This window comes from Erithacus rubecula, assembly GCF_903797595.1.
Source record: "Erithacus rubecula genome assembly, chromosome: Z".
Taxonomy (NCBI): Eukaryota; Metazoa; Chordata; class Aves; order Passeriformes; family Muscicapidae; genus Erithacus; species Erithacus rubecula.
In genome coordinates this window covers 19,933,823-19,961,246 of record NC_136661.1, presented here as the reverse complement: position 1 = coordinate 19,961,246, position 27,424 = coordinate 19,933,823, and the positions used below count along the sequence as shown (strand labels likewise).

Sequence of the window (27,424 nt, the reverse complement as noted above, 5' to 3'; positions counted from 1 at the left end):
TTCATTAAATGTTTATTTTATATTTAAAGTGAAAACATTCTTAATTCACCTTGAGGAGTACAATAAAAATTCCCCGAACTTTAGGCTCCAGGTTTTCTGCCTAAAGCTCAAACCCAACAAACAAATACAGAAAGCTAACACCTCCTCCCTTCAGCTACTCCAATTAAAAATCACATTGTTTTGAATACTTCACTCAATCAATGTGCAATTGTGGTTTTCAATGTTTAGTATTGCTCCTTCCGTTTGTACTGTGACTGCAGGTAGGCTCTTGCCACCCCTTCCCCATTTGGTGCCTGAAGAGGTGCTGAAGTGCCTGCTATGTCTGCCTGCATGATACAGCAGGTACTCAGCCAGTGAGACAAGAGTGCACAGCAGTCACAAGCACAAGGACAAAGCAACAAATGGCTGAGGAAAGGAAAATTCTCAGGAGGAAGAGAGCAAAGGCAGTATTTCTTTTTCTCCCTTTCCATTTCTTCCCCTCCCTTCCTCTGCACATCCCCAGAAGTGCCAGCAATGACAATCCATCTTTATATCCCCAACTCCAGGTCATTTTCTGACAAAAAAGCCACTGCCACCCTTTTCCCAAAAAGCTGTTAAGTGAGCTGTATTCTTTTTCCTCATCCTTTTGTTTTGATCCACTTATCCTTTCATAACTGACCGAGTTTTTCCGTGGGTGTCTCAGTCTGCATTTGATGCGATGATCACGGCGTCTGCAGAGAGCAAGTGGGTTATGGCAGGCAGCTGCCCTGCTCCAGCACCTGCAGTTTGATGCCAGCACACTTCATGGCTGCCAGCATGCAGTGACTGACTGTCCTCCTCCTCCCTGTCGTCTCCATTTGGATGCAGTGAGGGCGGATCTCTTCTTTGGGGCACTGGTAAGGCATCAGGCAGGAGCACTGGACCTGTGTCTCTGGGAATGAATATAGGGAAATATAGCAGCAAATGTGATGACTAAGACCAAATTTTATACTTTGATGACATTTCAAAGTCCAACAGGGAAAAAAAATATTGGATGTTTGTGATATATTTGTTACAAAAAGTCTGTCATGCATTCGTTAGATGATTTGATATTAAGAATAGAGACATAATCAGCTTTAAATAACAGATTTTGCAGCAATGGCTCATACAAAAGCAGAATTGATCTAACTATTTTTATCCACTGGCTTTCAATGACTTTTCTTCTAAACAAAGATATATTAAGTTGACTTTCTTTTCCCAATTATCCTTGAACACAATCTTGCTATGAAATGGAGTCTTAAGGTCCATATTGTGTCAGCTCCTATTTCATTAAAGCTCTTTTTATGAATGCTAAGCTACCTACTGCTGGCCTGTGGTAAAGCTCAGTCCTGCTGGTTATTTCATTACCTATTTCTGATCTAATCAGGTTCTGACTCTTTATATTATTTCCCAGAAATTCCCTAGGCAGAGTTTCTGCCTTCAGTTTTTTAAAACATGAAAAATGTGTGCTTTCCTCCATTTAGCTTCTTTCACGGTACTGCAGTATCTTCTCTGCAGCATGTTCTGTCTCTCTGTTGATACCAACTACTCAGTCTTAGGAAAAGCAAAACATTCATTTCCTTAATGTTTGTGCACACTCATGAAAAGTGGACTTCTGTAGAGATGGTGAAGAGTCCAGTTCTAATCTCTTGGGCACCACACTGACAACTAATCTTATTTAATAAATTTTTCTCCCCTTTCTTATTTTCCTGAACAGGGCTCCTCTGTAGGATTATGAGAGAAAAACACTGAAGTGCTGACACAAGATCCAGCTTGAAAACACTTGCACAGTGGAAGCAGAGCTAGATGTCTTAGAGGCTCTGGAATAAGCAATTTATATTAAAAAAAATATCATCTTTTTCCCAGGAGCACAAGGTGCCTAGAGGTTCCACCAGAGCTTGTCCATTGATGGACACACCTGGTCATGCCCTCTGCTTCAGCCCACAAGGAACAACAGTAATTTTAAAGCCATATTTACTTCAAATTCTGTTGCAGGTTTCTTGCATCTTCAAAATAGAGGCTTAGGATTGCTGCACACTACTGTTGCTTTATTTATCATTAAGCAGACCAGGTGTGATAAGAATCAGGTTTGTCTCTGGCAGCAAGAGATGAAGTGAGTGTCTGTCACTCAGTCTTTACCTAGCAAGCACTTGATGTGCATGGAACCAGTCAGCACCTCAGACATTTACAGAAAAAACTACTGCTCTTATCACCTGGTTACACAGTAAATAGTCAAGTTGCACAATATTGTTTAAAAAATAATCCTCTTAGGGATTTTACCAGTTCAGCTAGTTCATTAAAACTCTTGATAAACACATATGGTATTTGCAATTTTTTCCATTAAAATCCCATTAAGCCTGATGGTCCCAGTCTTGATTTTGAAGTAGTATCATGATTTAATTTCACAATTTAATGATATGCTATAGACGGTGTAGCCCAAATTAATTCCTGAAGTACAAACTAGGAGCTAGTAGCCTTAAAAGGAGTGGGTGAAAATATTACCAACTACATTTTTATGATGAAATATTCAAATGTTAATTCTCCTGAAAACATTCTCTTAATCTCCAAGTTCCTCATGGAGGAACTCAAATTACAGACCTGTAATGGGCTGTAATGGGAAGTAACAACACTACACTAGTTGTGAGTAAAGGGAAAAGGCACATACCTAAGTGTCACCCTAGGTAGCAGGGACACAGGACTGACCACACTGTCACACTCTGTGTGGCGAGAGGGACCACAATGTCTGTAAATCCTGTTCTTGGAGCAGTGAAAGTCAGAACATTTTACTTCTAGATCCAAAGGGATGGCTAAATCTCACCATTCAGAAGTCATACCTTCACAATCCTCCCAGTCATAGCAGGTGTCATATCCACAGGGCACTCTCTTCAAGCTATTTGTGGATAGCTTTGCCCTCTCAATAGCCCAGTCTAGGTTGGAATTACCATGGCAAGGGCCAGCATGCAAGAAATAAAATGACTGCACTCCAAGGCACATTTCAGCTGAGTACTGACAGCTGGGCTTGGTCACATTCTGTTCAGAAACAGCATGTAGCACACAGATGTCTTCTGAGTAGTGGCTGCCCAAAGCAATAAAAGAAAAATTATTTTAGTAGAGTGTGGAAAAGTCCATGCTTTTAAACAGTCCACCAGCATCAGATGAAACACTGCAAAGCTATGGCCAGGCTGGAGATCCATCCAAAGACCTAAGACTGCCCTAGCTACTGTAGGACCTGGACCTGATAAAACAAGTGCTGTGAGATGGGGAAGCTTTGGTCCTGTCCAGCTGTTGGGAGGTGAAGGCCATGTATGTGTACAGGAAAAAGGAGAGGCTGTTACCTCTACAAGGATGTGAAATTTCACAGAGCCTGGGTGGCTTTTCTGAGTTAATGCATCCCTGCAGCTGTGTGTGCAACTCTATCTCTGACACACAGTCATGTGACTTGCAGTTTCTTTTTTTTCCATGCTGGTTACTGTATGAATTAATTCCTAGAAGGTGCATGCATTTCCAAGCAGCATCATTTTGTGGAGCCTAGTCATTTTCCAAAGAGAGCATTACAAAATCATAGAATGGTTTAGATTGGAAGGAACCTTAGAGATCATAGTTCTTGCATGCTCCTTGTACATGGTGATGACATTGGAGAAATAAAGAGACAAAAAGGAAGAGTTGGGGTCTCCAGCAGCAGAGAGCAGTGTAGATTAAAAGGATGTGCTGTGGCGCCTCATTTCAGTAATGTAATTGGGTGCATAGAGCACTGCCAGCAGGTTATGGGAGGTGACCCTGCATATCTAGTCAGCTCTGGTGAGGAAATGTGGAGAGCTGTGTCCAGTTCTGGACTCCTCAGGACAAGAGAGACATGGAACTCCTGGAGTGGTTCTAGTGAAAGGTAACAGAGGTGATCAAAGGACCAGAGCATCTCTCTTATGAGGACAGGCTGGGAGAGCTGGGCCTGTTCAGCCTTGAGAAGAGACAACTGGGAGGGGACCCCATCAGGGTCTGCCAGTGCTGCAGGGAGGGTCAGAGCATGGACCAGGCTCTGCTCAGAGGTGCTGAGCAACAGGACAGGAGACATGGGGCAGAGAGTGGTCCACAGGAAATTCCACCTGAACCTGATGAAGAAGTGGATTACTGTGAGTGGAAGAGTGTACACGGAAAGGCTGTGGAATCTCCCTCACTGGAGATATCCAAGCACCATCTGGACACAATCCTGTGCTGTGTGCTCTGGGATGGCACTGCTTGAGTCAGGAAGTCGGGCCAGGAGATCACTGGGGGTCCCTCCAACCCGACCCATTCTGTGATTCTGTGATCTTTATTTCATATGATACAAACAGGGCTGTAATTTGACTACAGCTAGCTAATACCTGAACAGAGAGTAGTCATGATTTTTGGCTGTCTTTTCCTACTCTTCCTGTTTGGTGTCACAATGGCTTCTTGGCCTATCATTAGAGAAACTTTGATTTCTAATTACAGTACTTACTCACAATCTTCTTCTGGAGACATACAAACACATTGAGATCCAACCTGCTTTTGTCCTGGATTGCAAATTCCTCTAATTTTAGTTTGCACATCTGAAACAACAGATTGAGAACTACTGTAACTAGTAAGGAGTGAACAGAAATATCTTACACTCCTACCATAAAAACGAAAATGGATTTATTTCTATTTATCCTAAGTTTCTCTCTGCAAAAGCTCCCTGGTTGGCATGCTAGAAGTATTTTCATCAGTCTTTGCAAAAATCACTGGAAAATACTGTTTAACAAGAGAAGCTGAAGTTTCAATAGAATGAATTTTCCTACTTTGCTTTCATAAAGCCTTGTTAATGCAGTTGGGGTTTGGTTGGTTTGATTTTGGTTTTAAGCAAACAGTTGCAGTGTCTCAAGTTTATTATTAAAGGTTGCAGAACATTGTATCCAAAAATTCTGAATATAATGCTGAAGTTTAGAGCTGAAATTCTGTCACCATGGGAGACACAAAGTAAAACTAAAATTAATGGGCAGCTGTTATATATCTTAAACTCAGTCATCAGCTTTCTAGTCCTAGCCAGCTGAAATAAACAGTACTGTTAATACCAGTGATATGGAAACAGGAAGTGTCTGCAGGCATACTAACCTTTTTCACATGTAATAGACCTCAAAATAGGAGGTATCCAGGACAGGTCTTCCCCACAGGTATACTTTGTGTGACCAGTGACTATAAACCCAGCTTGGCAGCTCAGCTTCATTGTTTCACCAATGTTGTACTGTTGCTTAAATGGGGAAATTGTGACACTGTCAGATATTGGTGGCCTGAGGCATACTGAGGCTGTAACAAACAATAAAGAAAAGCATAATTCTTGTTGGTTTAATGCTGTGTGGATATTTACAGAAAGTCATAATGTTTTATCTGAAGAGCCTTATAAAGATACTCAATAACACTGAACATTTGTCTGCCATTCAAAACTAATAAAAATTTCACATAATTAAGTCTAGAAATTTTCAGTGCATTGTTATAGTCTTTGAAATATTTTTCAAATAATAACTAAATAATGACAATATGTTTCTAAAGTATGCCAATATAAGTAATTTAATTTTGATGTTTAAAAATAGTAAGAATGGCATTTAACAACATATTTTAATTTCTCTTTTGTAAATGCAAGAAAGGCAATGGCAACAGAAATCTCATAAGTATATTCAGGTACTTCTTTTGTTAAAATTAAGACTAAGTCAATTAAATCCCACCAAGTTCTAGAAAACTACTGAAATCTCTCTTGTTAGCAAACATAGGCTGATTCTGATCCTTAATTCTTAACTGACCTATAAATCCTTCAAGGCATTGATTTATGATAGAGATTTTCAAGGCAGCCTGGGAGGTCATGGTTAGAAACACATCATCCATTTAATATAAAAGATAGGAGACAAATTTCTGTAAGAATGATTTTTTTCTTCGTAACTGTATCAACCTAAAGGTATCTATGTAAGTCTGAAAACAAAAGCTAAGTCCTTTTGTCAAACGTATTTGAAACTAGGAAAGAGAAGGATCTCACAGCATCTGAGGATTTTTTTAATGCACGGGATATTAAAATTTCCTTACAAATCACATAATAGTAACACTTCTGAATTGAAAAAGGAGTGATATAATGACTCATGATGTTTTTGCCATGTCTACATCAAATACCTCCTTAAAATGCTATCTTTTCAGATATGTTTGAGATTATTTCTTTAAACCTTTATTAAAATCATTTTTGTATGTTTTCTTCCCCTTCTATTTTGCTGCTGTGCATTTTGTAAATTTTCTCTTTCTTACGTTGGCACTCAATATGTTGCAGTGTCCAGGTTTGATCTGGCAGACACCGAAGGTATTGATAGCCAATGAGGCTATGACCACTCACACAAGCAATTTCAACTTCCTCCCCCACAGCATACTGGTTCTTTTCATTCTGGGAAAAAAAAAAAAAAAAAAAAAAAAAAAAAAAAAAAAACAAAAGAAAAAAAAATTAAGAACACACATCAAAAGGTTCTGCAAGGATCTATGGTAACGAGACTGGGCATTGTCAAAGGAAACAATAGCAAAATCCTGATAAGATGTAACGAATGCATGCATTTCCTATTCTGAAATATGAGTCATCCACTCACCAGTGTAATGATAACTTTGTCCAGTTGCAGTAACTGATGTCATTGTTACAAAATGAGGATTCAAGGACCACTTGAAATGAATTTTACCTTGACTTTTCTTCAGTTGCTAGTGCAGTGTGGTGGGCTAGAGTCCTGCAGCATTCCTTGAACACAGCACTCTCACTAGCACAGCAGCTAGATTGGATATCAGCCACATACAGCAGAGAAGCTATAAAATGTCCAATCTCTCCAGCTACTACACTTTGCTTCTGTATCAGTTTTCATGCTCACCCGAATAAAGCCATAGTCTGGTGGGTCTGGCCTAGAACATCCAGACTCAGGTTCACCAATGTAGACATTTTCTTCTCTCTTGGCTTCATCATCATTTATACAAGGAGCACCTCTGAAAAGTGAAAATTTGCTGTAAGGCTGTATCTGTTAAATAAAAGGTTGTGGACAAAACTGCAGATTGATTGGGGGAGAACATGAGAGCAGTACAAAAGTGCTAAATGTATCTATCAACATAATTAATTAAATATTTTTGTACAGCAAGAAAAAGAGGCAGCAAAGAACAATGTTACAGGAAGTCTCTGAATAATCCACATAATTCTGTTGCCACCAGGCAGTGGTTAAAGGTGGCTGTCTCTGTGAGCATGGAGCTGTACAGACCATGATGTCTAACTAACAAAAACTGTGGAGCTGGTTTTAATCCTCTCCTGTTCGCTCTGGAATCCCCTCTGCAGTCATTACAGCAGGGATAGTGAAAATCTTTTTTCAACTCTTGGTCCCAGTGGAAAAGCTGAAGCCTTGGGCTTGAAGATGAAAAAAACTGAGCCAGTTTGGGGTTAGAATTTGAAGCTGAAAACATGCTAAAAAAGTACGTCAGGCATACTTGAAGTGTACATATGAAAAAACTTGGTAGCTTCATCTGAACTCTCTCTGTGACTGAGTTCAGATCTCAACCTCTAAGAAAACAGAGAATAGCAAAAGAAAAGTAGAAACTGTGAACTCCAGTGAAGAGAAGGAAAAGATTTATCCTTGATTTTGGAAAAGAAGCCGTGCAAAGCAGCATACAAGATCTACAGGCATACTTTAGTAGGCAATTCATCAGCAATTTTCTAGGAATAAAAAATTAATATGTCCAAATGTGAAGCAAATTGCAGAGATTTTCAGAGCTTTCCTTTTCTCTACTCCACTAAAGAAATTCAGAGGGGAAAGCTGTCTAGTAGTTCTCCTTGGCAGCCACAGAGCCACTCTGGATGGCTCTTTAACTATGCCATGGCTATGGAGATGTTTTGATTTTCTTACGTGTCTGTGAAGACCGAGACATAACAATCCTCCTCTTCCTCCCGCGGCCCCTCACACGGCTTCCCGCCGCTCACTGGGGAGGGGTTATTGCATTCCCGTGTCCTTCTTCTTCTGAAGGAGGCACCACACGGGCTCCATGCAGACCAGCAGCCCCATCGGCCATCAACAGCGACTGCAAGGAATGAGAGACACCATCTTCTACTGGCAGACCAGTGCCATACACAGTGTTTCTTTTAAGGCCACATATGAGAGGAATGAGGGTAAATTCATAATAGCCATTTTCAGAAGATTTAAATTTGTTAATGTTAAGGGAGTAGATTGCATCTAAAACATAAAGTTTTCCAAAAGGTGTCCAGCCATATTCCAGCTGTTTCATAAAACCCTAAAACACATTTACCTTTCTAGTTTTCATTGCAAGTAACATTAAAACCCAGAAGCAGCATATTTTATACTTCTATTGCACACACAGATTTGTGTGTTTTCATGGTACATGTTTCATGTTTCTTCAATAGACCACTATTTAATGAGTTTTCAAATAAATCTGAGTTCTAAAACCAGGTCTAAACCCCAAATCTACATCCCATGGCAGTTAAATTAAAATATTACTATTACTCTCTTCTCTTAACCCCTGGCATCTGTTACGCGTACCACCATGAAACATGTATTTTATTTTCCTTATGCACCCTTTCTTCTCGCGTGCAATAGACTTTCTATATCCATCTCTGTCTTCAGTTATTTATTTCTTCCAAAATATTCCTCTATCAGGGTCAGATAATGAGACCTGTATCTGCTTAAGTGACTTTCCCTTTTGGTTGTGGAATATAAACATATATAATGTCTCTTTTGTTTCCCTTAGGTATATCACTAGTGCAAATTTAATTCAAAAATGTTTTTGCATTAAATTGCTCCTTAAATTCTCCAGAATGGTGATTATGTTCTTTCTCCTTATGGTAATTGAGTTTTCCTTCTAAAGTGTAATCAACAATTTTTATGCTCATTAGCCATTTAGTTTTAAGCATAATAGGCTATGGGGAAAACTAAGCAATGGGTTTCCTAATTTTTTGCATCAGTTATCTTTGATCTCACCTTCACCCTTATTGCTGAATAGCTCATTTCATACTACCTTAATTATACAGTTAAGGAATATTTTACCATGTCTTACACTGTATTTGGAGTCATGGCTATTCAGTTTGATTTTTTAAAATTTGCAATCCCTACATCTATTCTTATCCTCTTTGGACATCAGCATGTGGTAGGAAGTGCAGTGCTGTGGATTTTGGGGCAGGCCATGGCAGATTAACCCCTGACAAAGAGGTGCCAGATGGACACCCCTGCTCGAGGACAGGGTCACCCACGTACCTGATGTGTACCCCGGAGCCCGCGTCCCGCAGTCGGAGCCGTAGGTGCCGGCGGGGCACAGGCAGAGGCACTCTGTCCCAGAGAGCACAGGCCTGGCATTGTTGGGGCACGGGGCACACTGGCAGGGGTCAAACCTGCCCACGTATTCCCTCAGGGCTCTGCTCAGATGGCGGCGCTTGGTCACAGCGCACGGCACGTTCCTCACCAGGTCCACGATGGGCGACACCTGGCAGAGAGCTGTGCATCAGCAGGAGCCAAAACACAGCAGGACCCTCACCGGGGCAGCCAGAGCATTTTAAAGGAGCTGGAGCCTGAATATGAAGCTGTATCACACAGGAGTTAGGGATGTTTTAAAGAAGCACGGCAGTTAGGGCTCTGTCAGCCAGGGGACAATCAATAAAGTGGGACAGTACGTCCTCAGATTCAGGACACTCTCTGTCACACATCACATCACTGTGTGATGCAGGGTTTTCTTACATCCAGTCCCTGCCATGTCAGATGCCTTCAGGAGCTCAGCAGCTGCAGCAGGAGAGACCTCAGTGGATGCTGCATTCGGGAAGGTTTTGCTGTTTGCCTCAAGGGCTGCTGAGCAGCTGCTGTACCAGCTGGGGAGGGAGACAGCTCAGTGCACTCACAGCAGCATTAAAGGAGGAGGGCAGAGACTGAAGGTGTTGCTGTTTTATTTCAGTTTATCTATATGACATACTTTGCAACATAGGCCTGACAAGGGAATGATCCCATGCTCTGTTTTCCTGCACAGTAACTAACCCCTGGCTGTGCCTGAGCTCCTGCTGGTGCCAGAGCAATTAATTCATGTTCCTGACTCTTTATTCCACTGTCCATGGACAATGCAAAACTGGTGTGCCTTATAAACCAACATGGACAGGAATTTGTCCTAATAAAAGTTCTGCATGTTTATGTTATGCCCATATTTATATACATTCATATCACACACAGCATCATCCCTGTTTACAAGAAAAAATACCAGCACAGCTCTTTGAAGAGTTGCTAATCAGTTAGTCATTGCTATGTCAGTGTTTTTCTTGTTCTTCTCTTACCTCAAAATCAATCACCACAGGATTGTCCTTTGCTGATTCCAGCCAGTCTGTGAAGACTCTGTGTCCTGGAAAAACCCCCTTTTTCTCCCAGGCCAGAGCTGCTGCATACTCTGACCTGCCACCTTTTACCAGGGAAACAGACCGTTCAGCTGACTCCAAAATGGAACCTGAAAGATGATTTCATCACAGTATTTTCAGACAAAGGCTTCCAAAATCAGTGCATGCGACAACAGAATTATAATAAAAAGTGTAAGAGGACATTAAAGAATATACTAAGATTAATTTTTTGAAACTATCCTTTGAAAAATGAAGTCAAAGCTAAGAAGAACAATCCCTGCCTACTATGACAGCAGCCTGTGATAATATTCCAAATGAAAGTGTTTGAGGCCTGAGCTGTGGGGATATTCAGAGTGTAAGGCAGTTGTGGAAAATGCAGAGGATGCAGCAGCCTCCTCTAGAACACACAACATGGCAGGAGGATACCTTTACAACACACAGTATGGTGGGTTTAGTCCTGGTTGTAAACATTAAACACTGAAGTAACAGATATGAATCAATTACTGAGAACAAAAACATGGTGGAAATGATGAAATTCCTCTCCTTAGTGATGCAGAACATGACTCCTGCCATTCTCAAGGAAAATGTGCCAGCTTTCTCCAGTTTCTGAGACACATTTCTGGCACTCCAGTATCTAAATGTCTGCTTGGCATGAGGAAGGTGGGAAGGGAAAGTCAAGGAGTGTGTTATTGCTGCCCAACTCTCTCAATGAGCTCTGAGCAGCCCTTAAAGAAGATAAGGGACTCGGTTATGGACACAAATTTCTAGCTTTGCTCATTTTTCAGTTCAGCTTTCCTGGTCCTGGACCCAGGGCCAGATCTAATATTTGTCAGATCTGTGACCAGACCAGTTGGAGAGCCAGTGCCACCACCCCAGTGATGGTGCTCGAGAGCAGAGAAACAGCACATTTACATCATCATTTCTTTTGCAAATGAGGACATTATTTCAGTGCTTGTATCAGAGACAGACAAGGAAACACTGGCTCCTCTGACAGTGGTGGAAGAGCATCTGTAGTTCAAGGAAGCTGAGAGGTCACCTGGGGCAGCTGAGGGAAATGGTATCTCTCAGGGTAAGTAAGAGGACATGGGCCCTGTTCTCATCATGGTCACCTTCATGTGTCACAGTCATCCTGTTTGTGGTACATCTTGTGTCGACTTTCTTTTTCTTCCAGAAGAGCACACGCCTGGTTGTTTCTGTTCGGACACACTCTTTTGACTCCTCAACTGTCAGACCTAGAGACAGCACAGAGCAGCATCTTCATCACCATGACACATGTCAGGCACCATGCCCCAGGCTCCCACACTGAGGTGATCCAGCAGCTTTCCCTGCTCCTCTGCCACCACTGGAGGCTTCACTGCAGCAGGCACGTGCCTCCCCACGTGCAGAGCTGGACAAAGCTTCAGCTGCCCTCCATGCCTGTGCAAGCTGCAGCAGTGGCATTAAAGATCAACAGCTTTTAACTTTAGATTTCCATTTTTGTGGTATTGTCTTTTTGTTTGGACAGTCTAGCAGTCATGGGAAAACTTTAAAGCAATTTCTAATCCAAACTATCAACTTTATTTACTGCATCCCAAAAAGTACCCCTTATACCTCTCAGACCTCAGTGCCATACTATAGGATGTTGGAACACCTTTTCCTGTGGCACCTGGTCTTGGTCTGAAGGTCTTAAGTGGTTTCCCTGAACACGGTGACATTTACCAAATAAGGAATGTCCTGAACTTTTCAAATACAGTACAGAGCAAAAATTTCTTCTTGCTCTATATGTAAGCATTGTGAGTAATTAATGAGTCGGTGAAAGTCTAAAGAAATTTGTGCTGTTGGAGAGCTTACTCTGTGGCGTAAGACCTAAAAACCAGGATAAGAAAAGCTGTTAAACAAAAATGATGTTTTCTTAAAACACCACTAAAGATACATTAGATTAATGATTACATACCCGAGTTCTGCAGTTCCTCAGAGCTGTACTGGTAAAGAATATCATAGGAGCCACCCATCTTGCCAGAGGTGTAGTAATGAGTGCCAAAGTCATCAAATATTCTGCTGTATAAAGCATAGTTGTACTCCAGGGGCAGGTGGTTAAGTGCTTTTAGAAAGACGTCTGATAGCTGCAGATCTGACTCTTTCATTGTGAAGTTTCCAACAGAAATTACTTTATGGACTCTAATAAAGTTGGAATTCTAGAAATAATAAAAAGGAAATCTTAGCACCTTCAGAAGCAGGTAAGTGCAGAAACTAGAGGAGACAAGAGTATATCCTGAGGTACACTGCAAGAACAAAAGAATCCTGTTATCATGATGCTTTAACCACAAACAAAGCAGTTCTGGGTTTTCCAAGAGCTTTGAGAGGTTCTTGAGGGCTCCCTTGTATTGTGGCAGTATATATGAAATATTCCAGTATTTGTATTCCAGTAAAAAACTAGGGGTCACCAAGCACCTACCAATCTAAAAGGATTTCTGCCATAAGAAAAACACACCAGCAATTGTTAAGATGACCAAAACATTCTGAGGAAGGGTTCACCTTTTAACTGTCTGTGGGTTGTTTGCAGCTAATCTGGTGAATGGGTATTTTGAATTCCACCATTTAGCAGTCTGTTAAAACTAAAACTAAACTTAGGGATAGAGACCTCCATGAGTTCAAGTGTCTGGCTGTTAAACTGAGAGGTAAATAAAAGAGAATATTCAAACACTGGAAACATAGAATCATAGAATATCCTGAGGTGGGAAGGACATCTCTTACATGCTTATGAAAGAGCTTATTCATATTATTTTGCAATGCTGGAATCTGTTTATGTTAACATTGTACTAAGTAGAAAGGAAACAAATAGAAAATACTGAAAGAAAGGAATTGTAAAGTGACAAAGGGAACTAATGGCACAAGACAAAAGGAAAGAGATCAAGAGAAAAAAGAAGGAAACTGGAGAAAACAACCAACTGGCATATAGAAAAGATTAATTAAAAAACACTTTGTGTTTTATATGTGAGTTCTTCTGCTGGATTTTACTGCTCTGCTCCGCTCCACTTTCTCAATTTTCAATGGTGCCAGCTAACATTTCAGTCATGGCACACAAAATTCTGGGCCACTTTGGCAAATATTGATTCTAAAAGTTTAGTTGGTTTCAGTGTGTGCTTCCACACAATCTGGGCAATCCCAGGCATGAGCACAGACTGCGAGAACTCACTGAGAGCAGCTCTGCTCTCAGGACTTGTGGGTGCAGTGGGTGAGAGGCTGGACATGCCCCAGCCATGGCACTGACAGCCCAGAGAGCCAAACGTGTCCTGGGCTGCATCCAGAGCCCCGTGGGCAGCAGGGCAGGGAGGGGATTCTGCCCCTCTGCTCTGCTCTGCTGAGACCCCCTGGAGCACTGCACCAGAGCTGGGGTCCCTGCACAGGAGGGACAGGGACCTGCTGGAGAGAGACCAGAGCAGGGTAGAGCAGAATAATGACCAGAGTTGGAGCAATTCTGCTATGAGCACACACTGGAAAAGTTATTCAGCATGGAAGTCTCAAGGGAGACCTCACTGTGGCATTGTGATACTTCAGGGAGGTTTACAAGAAAGTTGGGGACAGACCTTCTCGTAGGGCCTACAGTAGTAAGGGAGGGAATAACAGTTTCAAGAGGGTATATTCAGACTACATATAAGGAAAAAAAAAAATTATTATGAGGATGAAATGCTAGAGCAGGTTGCCCAGAAGGATGGCGGATGTCCCCTCTGTGGAAACATTCAAATCTGGGTTGGACAGACAGGGCTCTGTTCAACAGGATTTAGTTGAAGAAGTCTCAGTTTACTTCAGATCATACTAGGTTGCCATTAAAAGTCACTTGAAACACAAACCATTCTATTATTTTATAGTTCTATAATTAAAGGATCAGAACTCATGAATACATACTAGAGGACCAGTCTGCTTAACTAAAAAAATTCTGGTAAATAACCTTAAAAAAGCATCATATTTCTTCCATGCCAATATGGAGAAATGTATGGCACTTCAAGTGTCTAGGGCCCTCTAGAGATAGTAATGTAATTTTTCTTTGCATATATTTATATGCAATGTGTTCATTTATATGCATATATGCAATATTTACACGTTATATATTTTTATACAAGTATTTATATCTTATTTATACATATTTTAACATAAAGGTCTGAATGAGATGTCCCAAAGCACAGGAGAGTTCTTCCTTCCTTTTAAGTGATCAATATAGTCTTCTTTTCTCACTATGAAAGGAAATGTTGTGAATATACTTGTAGGTCTCTTAAACATGCACAAGCACACATCTACCTACAAACACTCACTAATACTATTTATAGAGATAGAGATAAAAGTAGAGGCGTCCTGACTGATACAGTTGATAACATGAGTGAGACCCAAGGTAACAGTGCTGCTGTGGATTCATTAAGAAGGATTTTAAACTGTGTCATTTTTATTACATTTTTATAACATCTTTATGATATGTCATCAACTAGACTAAGTTATTGGTGGGTTTCTGTGATTTCACAGAATTATGGAATGGTTGGGGTTGGAAGGGACCTTAAAGACCATCTAGGTTCAACCCACTGCTGTGGGCAGAAACAATTTCCACTGATGGAGCTTTGAGGTTGCTCAAAGCCCCATCAAACCCAGCCTTCAACACTGCCAGGGATGAGGCATCCATAGCTGGGCAACCTGTTCCTGGACCTCACCACCTCCCATGACAGCAATGCTGAAAACCAACGTATATGCAAAAGAACTCTTCTCTTGCAAGCTTAACCTCAACTAACATTTTCATAAGTAGCTCTGGTCTGAGTTTAAGCTGATGAGAAGCCACTGTCACCCCAAAATAAACTTGCCAATTGTACAAGAGAGCAGCCTGATATGTGTATGGCTATCTGCATGGGCATGAAAGTAAGCTGGTTTCCAGCAGCTGGAACTTCAGGACAGCTACATTCAAATTAGAAGCAATGGACTGCTCAAGAATCAAGTTGCTTAATCATTAGGACTTGTGAGCAAAGCCTGCAGCAAACTTCCATTATAGGAAATCTTAATGTTAAGAATAATGTTTTTTTGCAAAAGCTTCACTGTAATTGCATTGAAACTCTTGGGTTTCAACAGATCTTAGCTTCGTTCAGTCCTATGGCCCTTCCCTTGCAGAAGTATAAAAAATAGCCCATCATTTACTGCCATTAAGCTACTAAGATACAAAATCTTTTATCATACTACTATTCATTTAAATGCATTAAAAGCACAGAATCTTATGGGGAAAATGTTATCTCTATTGAGAATCTTTTCTGTTATATCTGTGTCTGTTATTTCCGAGATTATCTTTTTGACCAAATGTATCTTGTCAGACATGAGACTCAATATGCAAGTTAGTTACCAAATTAAAAAAATATGTAAATTATTACCCAGTGCATGCATATGTATAACATTCTTGAGTGCACTTCCTTTATTTTTTGAGTAGTCTGCTACTGTTAGGTATTATGCCCTTTTAATCTATAATTAGGATAGGGAAAAGAGTAGCTTACCCAATATGATAATGTCAAATCTATGTTTCTAAAAGTCAAGCCTATGTTTTCTGTGCTAAGCCCAGAAAACCATGATGCACTACAAAAGGTATGTTACAACCTGGAATATGTTGTGGTATCGAAAGAAGATTTTTAAAATACCTAATTCTAGTGGGCCAATGTCCTCATAGGGAAAGTAGCCTTTGGCAACTTTGGCAAACAAACAGACAGAAATAATTTGAAAGAAACTGAAAACAACATTCAATTACCTTTTCATGTGAGGCTTTAATAGCTTTCTTGAAGGAGGAAGATGATGTAACCTGGACCCGTCTCTTTTTTGAGAATAAAAATGGGATACCAGAAGAACGTTTATGACTTTGAGTAGATGAGCCACTGTAAGAAGCACTGTCACTCAGGGGAGTTAAATCTTTGTAGAAATCTGATGTTACATCATCCTCTTCATCTGTTACCTGGCAGTTCAATAAAGCAAAATTCATTTGCATAAATGATAATATGAAACAGAAAACTATTAAGCAAAGAATTACTGATTTCTTTATGTTTTTTAATGGAAAAAAGTATGCCTGATTATTTGAGATGTGAAAATAAGCCATAAAACTGTTCTTAACACAAAAGATGAATCTGAGAAAGGCTGAGAGAGAAAATGAATAGAAGTAAAGAGGCAGACTTACTAATAGTTGTTTAGAACAACATGCAAAAAAGCCTGTAACACTTTCTTCTAAAACTTCTCACCCCTGTGCCCTAAACCTTAGGAATATTATCCAACAAGTTTCAACATACTTTTAAAAGAATTCCAGACATATATTTTGTGTCCACATCATCACTACTACACAACCCCGTGGTTTCTATTGTACAACACAGAGTTTGGTGCTTCTTGGCCTTTCGTCTCAATTTCCAGCTAGAAGAATGAACAGGTTTCCATAAGAGAGTCTTAGAGTATACTTGGCCTGCTAATACCTATACATGATGGATTAGAGGCAGATAAAGAGGAATTGTGAGCAAACCTGCTGGAAGAGTTGGTAAACCTCCAGTGGTGGTGTTGAGCAAAGCACTGAGACAACCTCAGCATCAGATAAGAAATTATGTATTTCCCAGAATTGGGAAAATCCCCATGTGTTTTTGAAAAATGAGATTTTTTTCCCTTCCTCTAGACCTGCTTGCTTAATAGGGCTGCTAAGGATTTTGGGATATGAGGTGGTCCATTCTCCCCCTCCACTTCCATTAAGTCATTGCTTTTGCAGGAAAATACAGTGAAGAAGGCCAAATCCAGAGACCCTTCTATATGAGAAGCTGCTCTAAAGATGCACTCTTAAAGGTGAGTTTCACACACCCTTAACAGTTCTGCAAATGGGCATCGGTAACTTAATGAACCTTGCTGGCTATAAAGAGACCTGGACAAATCAAAGATCAGTTTTCCCCTCTGAATATTTCTGCACACAGTAATTTTTCACAATTGTCAACAAATCCTACATGTCATGGCCAATTCAACTGCAGTTTCTGTGGAATGTAGCAGGGTATCCTTTTTTCAGTTGCCTCTGTTAAAATAATTTTAAAATCTCACAACACCTGTGGCAAAAATCACCAGTTTTCATCCATTAGTTGATGTTTCTTCATATCCTGCATTTTTTTCTTCCCAATGCAGCATCTACTGGCTTAGTCAGGTCCTGCTCATATGGACACAGCCACATGATGTGCCCCAACCATGGTATTCAAAGCATTTTCTGAAGCCAGTGTTAGTGAAAAAGGTATTAGTGGTTCCTAGATTTTTTATAAGATACACTCCAGATTCATTTTGGTCATTCCCCAGCCTGTCCTGTGAGACTCCTCTCCAGGCTGTGTATATTTTTTTTGTCTTCCAGGCTCAGTGTCTGTTTCCTTTCCTTTCTGCACTGTGGAGGGGCTGGGCAGGGAACAGGCAGGACTGAAGGGTTGAAATGGGAGGAACTGGGTCCCAAAGCTGTAGGTGACACGAGGGATGCTGGAGTCAGTAGCTGCAGCCATTGGTACTTCAAGTATGCAGAAGTGATGCTGGAATATGCTTTGGAGTTGAACAAACCTCTGCCTAGATGATGTCTGGCTAGGAGAAGGCCTTTGATACCAAGTCAGAACAAAATAAAACCACAACCACAAGGAAGCAGGAGAAGCTCAGATCAATCACATTGACTCTGATACATGGTGCATTGATTTAACACAGATCTGAAAGGCATGAACAGAGCAAGAAAGTTGATCCCCTTTCCATACATCAACTGAAGCATCTTCAAGCCTCACCAGGTTGAGAGATCTTGTTCTAAAACATACAGTGCTACCTAACAGTGAACTTGGATTGTGAGTACAGCAATGGTTTTACAGCTGGGAGCTGCTGCTTGAGAGTACCTGGAAGCTGACAGTCTCCAGGTTCGCAGGGACACGATACGATTTCCTGGTCTCGTTGCGCTTCACGGTTGTGCATTGTCCTCCGTTGAATGAGTTGCCAAGAACTTCCCCTCGGCTCTCGCCTGCCAGAATGTGAAATCTAACAAAATATTTCCAGAGATTAAACAGCTCCAGAAAGATGTACGGACTTGCAATATTTCATGGTATACAGCTGCACTGAGGTATTGCAGATTCAATTGAGAGTATGAGCATCTGGGTCATGTTACTGCTTTGAAATGAATTGTAACAACTTCTCATTCATACTGAATTCACCTGAAAAATGCAGTGGCATCAGTCCAGTTTCCTACTTTCCAGCAGTGCCTAACCTTACTGATAACCTCACAGTCAGCATAAGGCAGTCAGTCTTAAGTGAAGAACCTAAAAATTGTTCTAGGAAAATGAACAACTGTTACTGGACCACACTGAGATAAAAATTCAATTTAAAAATGCAAGTCTGCTTGGGACAGGTATCCCATGTTTAGGCTTTATATTGCTTTAATTAATAGCATGGAAGTAGTTAGTGTCCTGTGAAATGTCACAGAGACAAACATCTGTAGAGGAACATCCTCAAAATTTCTAAAGAACTTGGCACAATGTAGAGGCAAGCAATTCCATGAGCTTGTTACTCATACATGTTCTAGTTGCTGTGGGAAAGAACAAGTCACTCAAGGGCAGTGTTCCTCAACACTTCTTCATCTGGTCTAGCAACAGTTCAGAGCAGCACTGGAAGATGCAGCAGGCAAGTCCTGGCCTGAATGTTTTGTTGTATTTTTATAATTTATTGCCAGTTCTAATTTGAGAGATTACATGCTTTAATGAATGCTCTCACATGATAACTGGGAATTATTTTGTTCATGCAAATTAGTGAGGTAACAACTAAAGCTTACCAAAAAATTAGTAAGGTTGGCTTACCCACTGCCTATTAATTGCACACCTGGGATGTTCTCATACTTTCGGTTACACACAGTCTTTTTCTTTCTACAGTTTCTTTCATCAGAGTTGTCCCCACAGTCATTTTCTCCATTACATGCCAGTGTTTTTGGAATACAGCGACCTGCACCAGAGAAACAGCAGCAGCAAATGTTCATCATGTCTAAATGCAGAAAAGGGAAGTCTTGTCTTTTTCCCTTGCAAAGGTATGAGCTTGCCAAAGATGTTATCGCTGAGTTAGCATAAGGCCAAGATTATCCTAATTAAGAAATGATTGTTTTAATTCTGTGAGTTTTGCCTCAGTTCAAAGCTGCAAAGACTTAATTTTAAATTTGGCAAAAGGATATGTGCATAAAATTATTTAGTCTAATCAGATATATTTAAATTGAAGCAAACAAGACACAGCCACAAGCCCCTAATAAAAATAGTGAGAATTTATGTTCAGACAAACTCTACAGTTATGTTTATATACGAAAAATTTGTGCAAAGAAATACAATTGGAACAGTGTTCCTGTCCAGCTATCATGATCATAGTGACATCCCAGGCAAAGGACTGCATTTTAATTATTTACAGAAGAAACTGAAAAGATTAGATGTTACTAATACATATAAAATCCTCCCATAAACTTTTCTCCCTGGTCCCTTTTCCCTGGAATTTATGCATGGATTGTATGGATGCCTTTTGTCTCAGCATCTAATCTTTCGACTAACTGGTAATACTGCAGTCACACAGTGAGGATTATCATTACCACTTTCACACTGAAATTTGTTCCTGCAGTCAGCTTCCACTATGTTGCAGAGCTTGGCTGGGAAACATGGGCGGGAATCCACCAGTGGCTCGGAACAGTCCTGGCCCCCAAACTGGGACGGTCTCAGGAGCGCCCGGGTACGGAACTGAAAGGCAGAAGAAACAAACCCAGGGTTGTTTTTGTGAGCTCTGTTTGTAGCTAAGTCCCACCCCAGGTAGAGCCACACAGCTCAGTGCTGCTGAAGCTTTATCAGAACCAGAGCCCTGAAGGAAATAATCAGTCATTCTTGTCCTTCCATTCCACCCTGCCATCATCCCAGGTGAGGCAGGCAGGGAAATGGTATTCAAGAGCCACCTGGTCTACAGCACCAAAGGAATCAGAAATTCCATCCCTGTATCTTCAGTATGTACAGTAGGAAATTATGTGAGAACAGGCTTACAGAGATTTCTCCTGTTCTTTACCATCTTTGTAGAATTAAAATACCTTGAACAGTGACAACCAGGTGGCTTGAATCCCACATGTGGAACCTCTTGTCTGAGGAGGACTGGATGACTTGAAAGGACAAAAATGCTTTTCCTGAAGGTTTCTGGGAGCTCATTGAGTTTTCTTTCTCTGAGACAGCACCCTCCACACAGAACAGTAATGTTGAAGGGTGATAGGTAAAGAACTTCAGATACATTTTCCACTCCACTTTACAGGACTTCTAGTGCGACCTGTCTGCATGTGCTCGAATAGTTTCCCCACTAAATATTTTTCCCACTGGAAAAGTATAGTTCCTTGCAGACTTCCCTCCTTATAGAGAGACCCTGGAGACAACAGCGCAGGAAGATTCTAGTAAAAATCAGTAACCAAGTGACTCTGAAGGGAGAGGGCAAAGAGTAACACCAGAAAGTTTTCAAGCTTGTGAGAACCACTCCTTACACTCAATTTCAGTTCCACAACACTTGCTGTTTTATTTGTCAGAGCTTCCACTTTATCCCTCATCATCAATGGGAATTTGCTTACACTAGTCTTCACTCTTGCACTGTAAGCCAGGTCCTCCATTCTGTTGGTTGTTCCTATTTATAAAGGTCACAAACCATGATCTTTATAGTTTGTAGGGTAAAATGGATCACAGTCCACAAAAGCATCTTTTTGCTTGAAGAAACATATATGTTGCATCAATACTCTAAATTACTAAAATTTATATAGGGATGTAAGGTAAGAAACTCAGACATACAAGAGGGTACTGAAATCAGTCCAGTTGAGAGGAACAGTCCCTTTCACCTCTTGAAGCTTTCTGTCTCCCAGTCTCCCACTGATTCCCCTTGCTCTGCTCTCACACTGCCCGTCCTAGTTGCAACCCCACAGGCTGGTTCATGTAGAATCTCTTTTGTCCGTCTTTCTCATTCTTTTTGGGCATCAGAAAGTTAGATATATATGTAAATATATATTTGTGATGTCTGATAGGTTTTTCAGGACTGCTTTTCAGGCATGGATTTCTGAAACCAAGAGGTACATGCAGAGGGATGCAACCTGTGTCTGCAGAGAACCTCAGAGCTGCTCTCATGGTCAGTCTCAAAGCTCATGCCCACCAGCCACACAACTGCCCCACACAATCTGCTGGCACTCTGTCCTCTACAATCTTACATTGACAGGGCTTGGTTTGTTCAGATCAAAATCACTTTAACCTGATTTTTCATTTCTTCCCTCTCTACTGTCTCTAAGTGTACCATTATCAACAGAGAAGAGCTCAAGGGGAAAAAACACCATCCTGAGTGTTTGTCCCACAGATATTAGCACATCTCCCTAGGGATGGTGTGGGGGTTTGTTCATACTGTAAAGGTTCAGGGAATTGTGCTCTGTATTTCTTAACAACAGTCTCAAGCCTGACTATCAGTGTAAGATACAGCCTGAGAATTTCTAGCCAGCAGCATTTAGGATCTGTTGACTCTCTTCATGAGATGATTTGATTCTATTTTTCTTGTGTTTAGAACATACAGAATGTTATGGTTAAGCTAAGATTCTGTGGCTTTCTCCTGCTTAAGCAGATATGAACACTTCACAGTTTATTCTTTATGTGAAGATGATTCTTTATGTGAAAAATTCACCTTTAATTATAGCAGCAGAAACTTTGATGCAAGTTTATCATAAGCATCACAAGCAGCACATAAATGGATTTACTCTACTAAATCACTCCTTTCTGGTTTGATCTGCTTACTTTAACTGGTCCTCTCCAGCACCTACTGTATAATTCATAACCAATTTTCCTTGTTAATTTAAGCTGACATTTTCCAGATCAATTGCCATAAAGTTGAATCAAGGAAATCTCTTTAGCATAATTTCTTGCATTTAACCCACATAATACATTTTCTACTTACTTGTTTTTTAATACATGGGTCACATTCTGACCAAGGGCCAAAGTCTCCAAGCTGACAGTTGATAGGACATGTTTGCTGGTTACAAACACGAGATTCTTGCTTTGTGCACAACTGGTCACAGAAGTTTTGGCTATAATATTCATCCATTCTTATTTGCCTAAAAAAAGTTTAAAAAATATGCTAGGAAAGAACAGACAGATCGTAGGTTCTCTACTTGTGGGTAAAGGTTGGCAAAATGATTTGAACCCAGCTAAGAAAGCCTGAGAGATAATATGCAGTTGCAGAACGTTGTTTACAAGAAAAATCCAAATATGCCTTAAGTTTAGAGAGCAATTCTTTTTGATTCATATCACTTCAGATGTCCCAGAGGACAGCTACAGATATATTCAGGAGGAAGAGAAGGGATTTCTCACAAGCTTAGATTATACCACAGAGCTGCATCAAATTTGATGCTGCTGAATCTTTATTTGGCCTCATCTGCTGCCATAAAATTGATGGTGCAGGGAGGAAATTTGGAGCTCGCCCTCCTATGGCATTGTCCCCAGTGCAGGGCTCCAGAGGGAGCCCTCAGTGTGTGCACAGGGGCTGAATGCCCAAAGCAGGCTGCCAGCAAGGACACTGCAGCACCTGGCTCCTCCCCTCACTGCACCTGTTGGCAGGTATTGGTTTGTTTGGAGGCACTGGCTCATAGGATTAGAATGGTCTGAGTTGGAAGGGATCTCAAGGATCATTTAATTGCAGCCCTCCCCTTCCCTCCCCGTCTCGTGGGCAGTAATGTTCCATATACAACATTTTGTAATTTTAAAGCATTGCAATTAAAATATGTTCTGTTTATCTGATAAACACTTGAGCATGACAACTTTTCTCAATATATCATGGAAGGTGGAGCTTTGGACATGGGTGCCCCTCTCCAGAAATGTTACTCTTCACAGGAGTAGTGAAATGGCTTGGCCCTACCTGTGCCTGGTCTGTGTGCCGAGATTGCAGGTCTGTGAGCAGGCAGACCACGGCCCCCAGGGGTAATGTTCACAGTAGCAGCCCTGGCTGCTCCCAATCACCAGGCTCAGCAGCACCAGGTGCAGTGGCACAGCCACACCCACGGCAGAGGTGTCCATCTACATCACAGAGACAAGCAACAGCTCAGGGAACTGAAGTTATGCCAGAGTTCTCACAGAGACAGCACTTCCAAAATGCAGAGTCTATAAATCTGCTCCAAAGCACAAAGGTGCTAAGCAGGGCTCCTAGAAAGGGGCAATCATGCATGGCAGACATAGCACTAATTCAGTCAATACTTCAAGGACTGGAAGGCACAGTGCGTTTTGTGATCACCTATGTATCAGGAGTACCAAAACAATTGTGCAGTATTTCTGTTTCAGAAGTTGCTTATAAACTATTTTGAATGTGAAAAATAAGGATCTGTTATTGTTTTTCACTGCCCAGAATTATCCTCAAAAGTGTTTTCTAGAAATAAGAATAGAAACATAAGAGTTCTTCCTGTACAGTATGTAAAGCAACAAACAAGACCTTAAGACTAGGCAGCTCCGTCTATTAGCCTGTAACCAATTAATTTTTACATGCCAATAAACCCCCTTTGCATAAGCATTTTATTGCAGTGAATTCTCCCTTTTCAAAGTTTTGACTAGAGTGTTGAAACTGCAAACCATCACTATTCAAAGCTCATCTGGATTTTCTACTAGTAGTGGAAACAGAACATCTATCCTGTTTCTCACTCCAGTGGTCAATCAAACAAGCAACAAAAAACCAAACCAAAACAGAACAAAAAAAAAATCAAGCAAACAAAACACAAATTTTCCAGAAAAAATAGTTATTAATTAAAAAATGCAAACCTCATCATGAGGGTGAATCAACATTAAATGTGATAGGCTGTTACAGTAAGCATTATAAATTTGGTTTACCTCAAAAACCCTCCCAAACCCAATAGGACAATTAAAACCAAAGTACTTATTTCAAAACAATAGTCCAAAATATTTTGTTTCAAAAAGTTTGAAATAAATTGTGCAACTGTTTTTATTTTAGGTTTTTAGCCACATATGCTATTATGATTTTTATACTTTGCTGAAAAAAAAATGATATTGCATCAAATCCAAGCATTGCTTCCTCCCTTAGCAAGGAAAGGCACTTCACTGCTGTGAAGTGAGAACTTGCAGCACTTTTTACATGGAAAGCTCATCAATAAACAATCCTTTCAGAGAGATTTAAGTATACTCAAATACAAAATATGGTAAGACAAGAGGAAGTAGCAGTCTTGCCAGTGGACTAAGAGGAGAACAGATATTTTCTTTTTTCTTACCTGATTTCCCAGCTTCTTGCAGCAAAAATGCTGGCTTGGAAAAAAGATTAAGCCCTACACAACAATTACTTGCTTCATTCTGTCACTGTGCTGTACATACAAAAATTCTCTTTATTCTCATCAAGGAGCGAAACACCAACCCATCAGTGCATCAGAAGCTACATAAATATTAGCACATGAGAAAATAATCCAGCATTTTAAAGAAATAGAACAAAACCCCACAGAACACTTCTCCATATGTCTTGCAACGTGTGTACATTGAAGCCAACCAGCACCAATCCTCCTTTTTAACTTACTGTAAGATTGTTCCCTGAGAAGTCAGAGTATATTGCAGACTCATGCGACCCTGGTGTGGTTTGCTGCAGACTTTCAAATGAAAGGCCAGAGGCTTTGTTTGATTTGGTTATCTTTTAATGAAGGCAAATTGATCTGGTGGCAGGAGTGCTCAGAACAAAGTGGCCTCTGCACCTGCACCCCCAGGGAGATGTGTTCTACTGAAATGTGGAAAACCACCTCTTTGTACCAATGCCGCTGCCCAGGATGACCCAAGACGAATCGAAGAGCATTTGCATTAGACCAAAGTGCCTCAATGCACTGCAGGTCTCCTTGTGCTGCCCAAGAGAGCTTCACAACCTGTCTGCCTTCAGTCTGACAGCAAGAGAGTGAGAATTTGGTAAGAAGGCTCATGCTTGTAGCTCATTACTGCTTTCGCAAGGAAACAGGAGACAGTCCAGGATAAGGCAAGATAACTGTCTGCTGCTGCACTGTCTCCACAAAAAGGGGGGCTCCCAGAGAAAGTAAAAGTCCAGACACATTTGAGGTTATTTACAGCTGTTTGCCTTTTGCCCTTGATGGCCAGATCTGTGCACTGACCCTGGGGAAGAGCTGCCAGCAAACAAGGACTGAGAGTCTCAGTCCTGCAGCGCGAGCAACACCCCAGGACTGAGGTGCCAAGGCAGGGATTAAAAGGCAAATGAGAGAACACACACATGCAGAACACAAACACCAATGGCAAGTACAAAACAAAGAAGTAGTTTGCCTTAAAAAAATAATCATGATAATATGAAATAGAATCCCTGATTTCCAAATACCCAGGAAGGATTCCATGCAGAGGGCAATTCTGCATTGTATCCCCTTGACTCCACTGCACAGGCAGAAATATGTCAAGATGTCAGAATCCTCAAAACATATTTCCCAATTTGTTGGCGTGCAAGATCATCTTGAAAAAAAAACATTGCACTTCCTGCATAGCTTCATTTTCCAGTTGTCTTTGCAGTTTTTTTTTTAAATTCTGAGCTTGGCCAAGAAGTGTTGTTACACAACTTGAGCACAAAATTAGCAAAATTATGTTCTGCCAGATCCTTATTACATTGTGTAAACTTGTCATAGGAAATCAAGATAATCATCACTGGCACTATCATTGCTGCTGGTTGGGATTTTTAAAAGTCATGTGAAAAAATATTGTGTTCTACCCTCCAGAGTGCATCTTCTAAACCTCAGCACTCACAATTCACTGAAGTCAGCCCTTTCAGCCCCACTGGGATCCCAAAGAGGAGATGCTTGGTTTCTCCCAGCCTTGCAGAAACAAACCACAGCTGTGAGCTGCAAGTCAGTGTTCACAGTACATAATGCAGATGGCTAAAACCTTCTAACAGACAAACTATTTTGTTTTTAACCTCTTCATATCAGGGGAAAAAAGGGAGTTACTAAAAAGTTTTTCAATTTTAAAATATTATAAAGGAAAACACACTTCACATAGTGCAAAAGCAGTCTTTTACAAAAGCAGTCTTACAAAAAAAAAAAGCCATTTGTAATTAGAGAACAAGCTCACAAGCAAGTACCACACTTAGCATTAACAGAAATGTTAGGTGGTAAATGGGCACTGGTAGACCTCACACCAAGGCCAGGGCTTGAGAACAGCACGACTGCATCTATATTGACTGCTGAAATGGGAGGTCACATGAACTTAAATCAGTTGCCTGAAACTTACAGACCACAGCAGCAAAGAGCACTTGGGCTAACTCACTTTTTGGCTGCATACAGCTGCTGATGTGCCCCAGGAGGTGCCAGCTCATCTGGCAAGGTGATGAGGCAAATGAAGGGTCTGGGCCACAACAACAAAGTAGACACTCGTGTTGTCACCAAGGTGACTAAAGAAAGGAGTTTTTCACAAGTGTGGCAGCTCACTGCCTGTCACTGAAGGACTGCTCTCTATTCTGTCCCTGTCTCTCAGAGGTTTTGTCTACGGATATCTTCAAAACAATCTCACTCTCTGCCCTGGATGGAGGTTAGCACTTGCAAAAGTGCATCTTTCCCTTACAGCACAGGATGTGCAAGGACATCTTGACCAGTGAACAATACCCTAGTGTTCATGTTCACCTCCTGTCTGACAGTAGCTAGAGATAGAAGCACTTAGAAATGCAGCCAGCAGCATGGCAAATGATGGCTCATACAAACCAGGTTACCTTCTAGAACTGATTTTCACAGGGAAAAGTGCCAGCATAGAAATATATTCCCATACCTGCTGTACCTTACTAAGTCTCTGCTTGCAAGTTCTGGTGCAGTATTCCTTAAAGGCAAAAGCACTGACACTGGAATGAAACTGGGAGCAGCCCAAAGAGATCAGTGTGTAGGTGCCATTTTATTGCCCTCAGACTTTGGAAGTGTCTATGTACATATTCATGGCCTCAGTTTCATTTTTTCTACAGGAAATATTTATCCAGGAAAATAAACATAACATCTCTTCATCTCTGCTGCAATGTCTATATAAAAGATCTTTTTTTTCAAAGAATGTGGAAATA

At 40.9% G+C, this 27,424-nt stretch overlaps 1 protein-coding gene across 3 annotated transcripts; it reads right to left on the bottom strand.

Annotated features, from left to right (window-relative positions):
• Window positions 1–25,084, bottom strand: C6 (complement C6). 3 transcript variants are annotated; one of them, XM_079330307.1, is made up of 18 exons: window positions 24,841–24,925; window positions 23,270–23,427; window positions 22,313–22,469; window positions 19,953–20,097; window positions 19,186–19,327; window positions 18,235–18,373; window positions 16,113–16,313; window positions 12,300–12,540; window positions 11,476–11,598; window positions 10,310–10,476; window positions 9,252–9,477; window positions 7,893–8,064; window positions 6,876–6,987; window positions 6,277–6,409; window positions 5,104–5,295; window positions 4,472–4,562; window positions 2,832–3,073; window positions 1–910 (listed from the first exon to the last, which is right to left on the bottom strand). In XM_079330307.1, the coding sequence occupies exons 1-18, from the start codon at window positions 24,880–24,882 to the stop codon at window positions 729–731; spliced, it is 2,865 nt and encodes a 954-aa protein (XP_079186433.1). In that variant the 5' UTR covers window positions 24,883–24,925; the 3' UTR covers window positions 1–728. The 3 variants fall into 3 exon arrangements, with proteins under 3 accessions (XP_079186433.1, XP_079186434.1, XP_079186435.1); XM_079330308.1 differs by having other exon boundaries at window positions 2–910; window positions 24,920–25,084; XM_079330309.1 differs by lacking the exon at window positions 24,841–24,925 and adding an exon at window positions 24,624–24,834 and having other exon boundaries at window positions 2–910.
• Window positions 25,085–27,424: the final 2,340 nt, after the last annotated feature.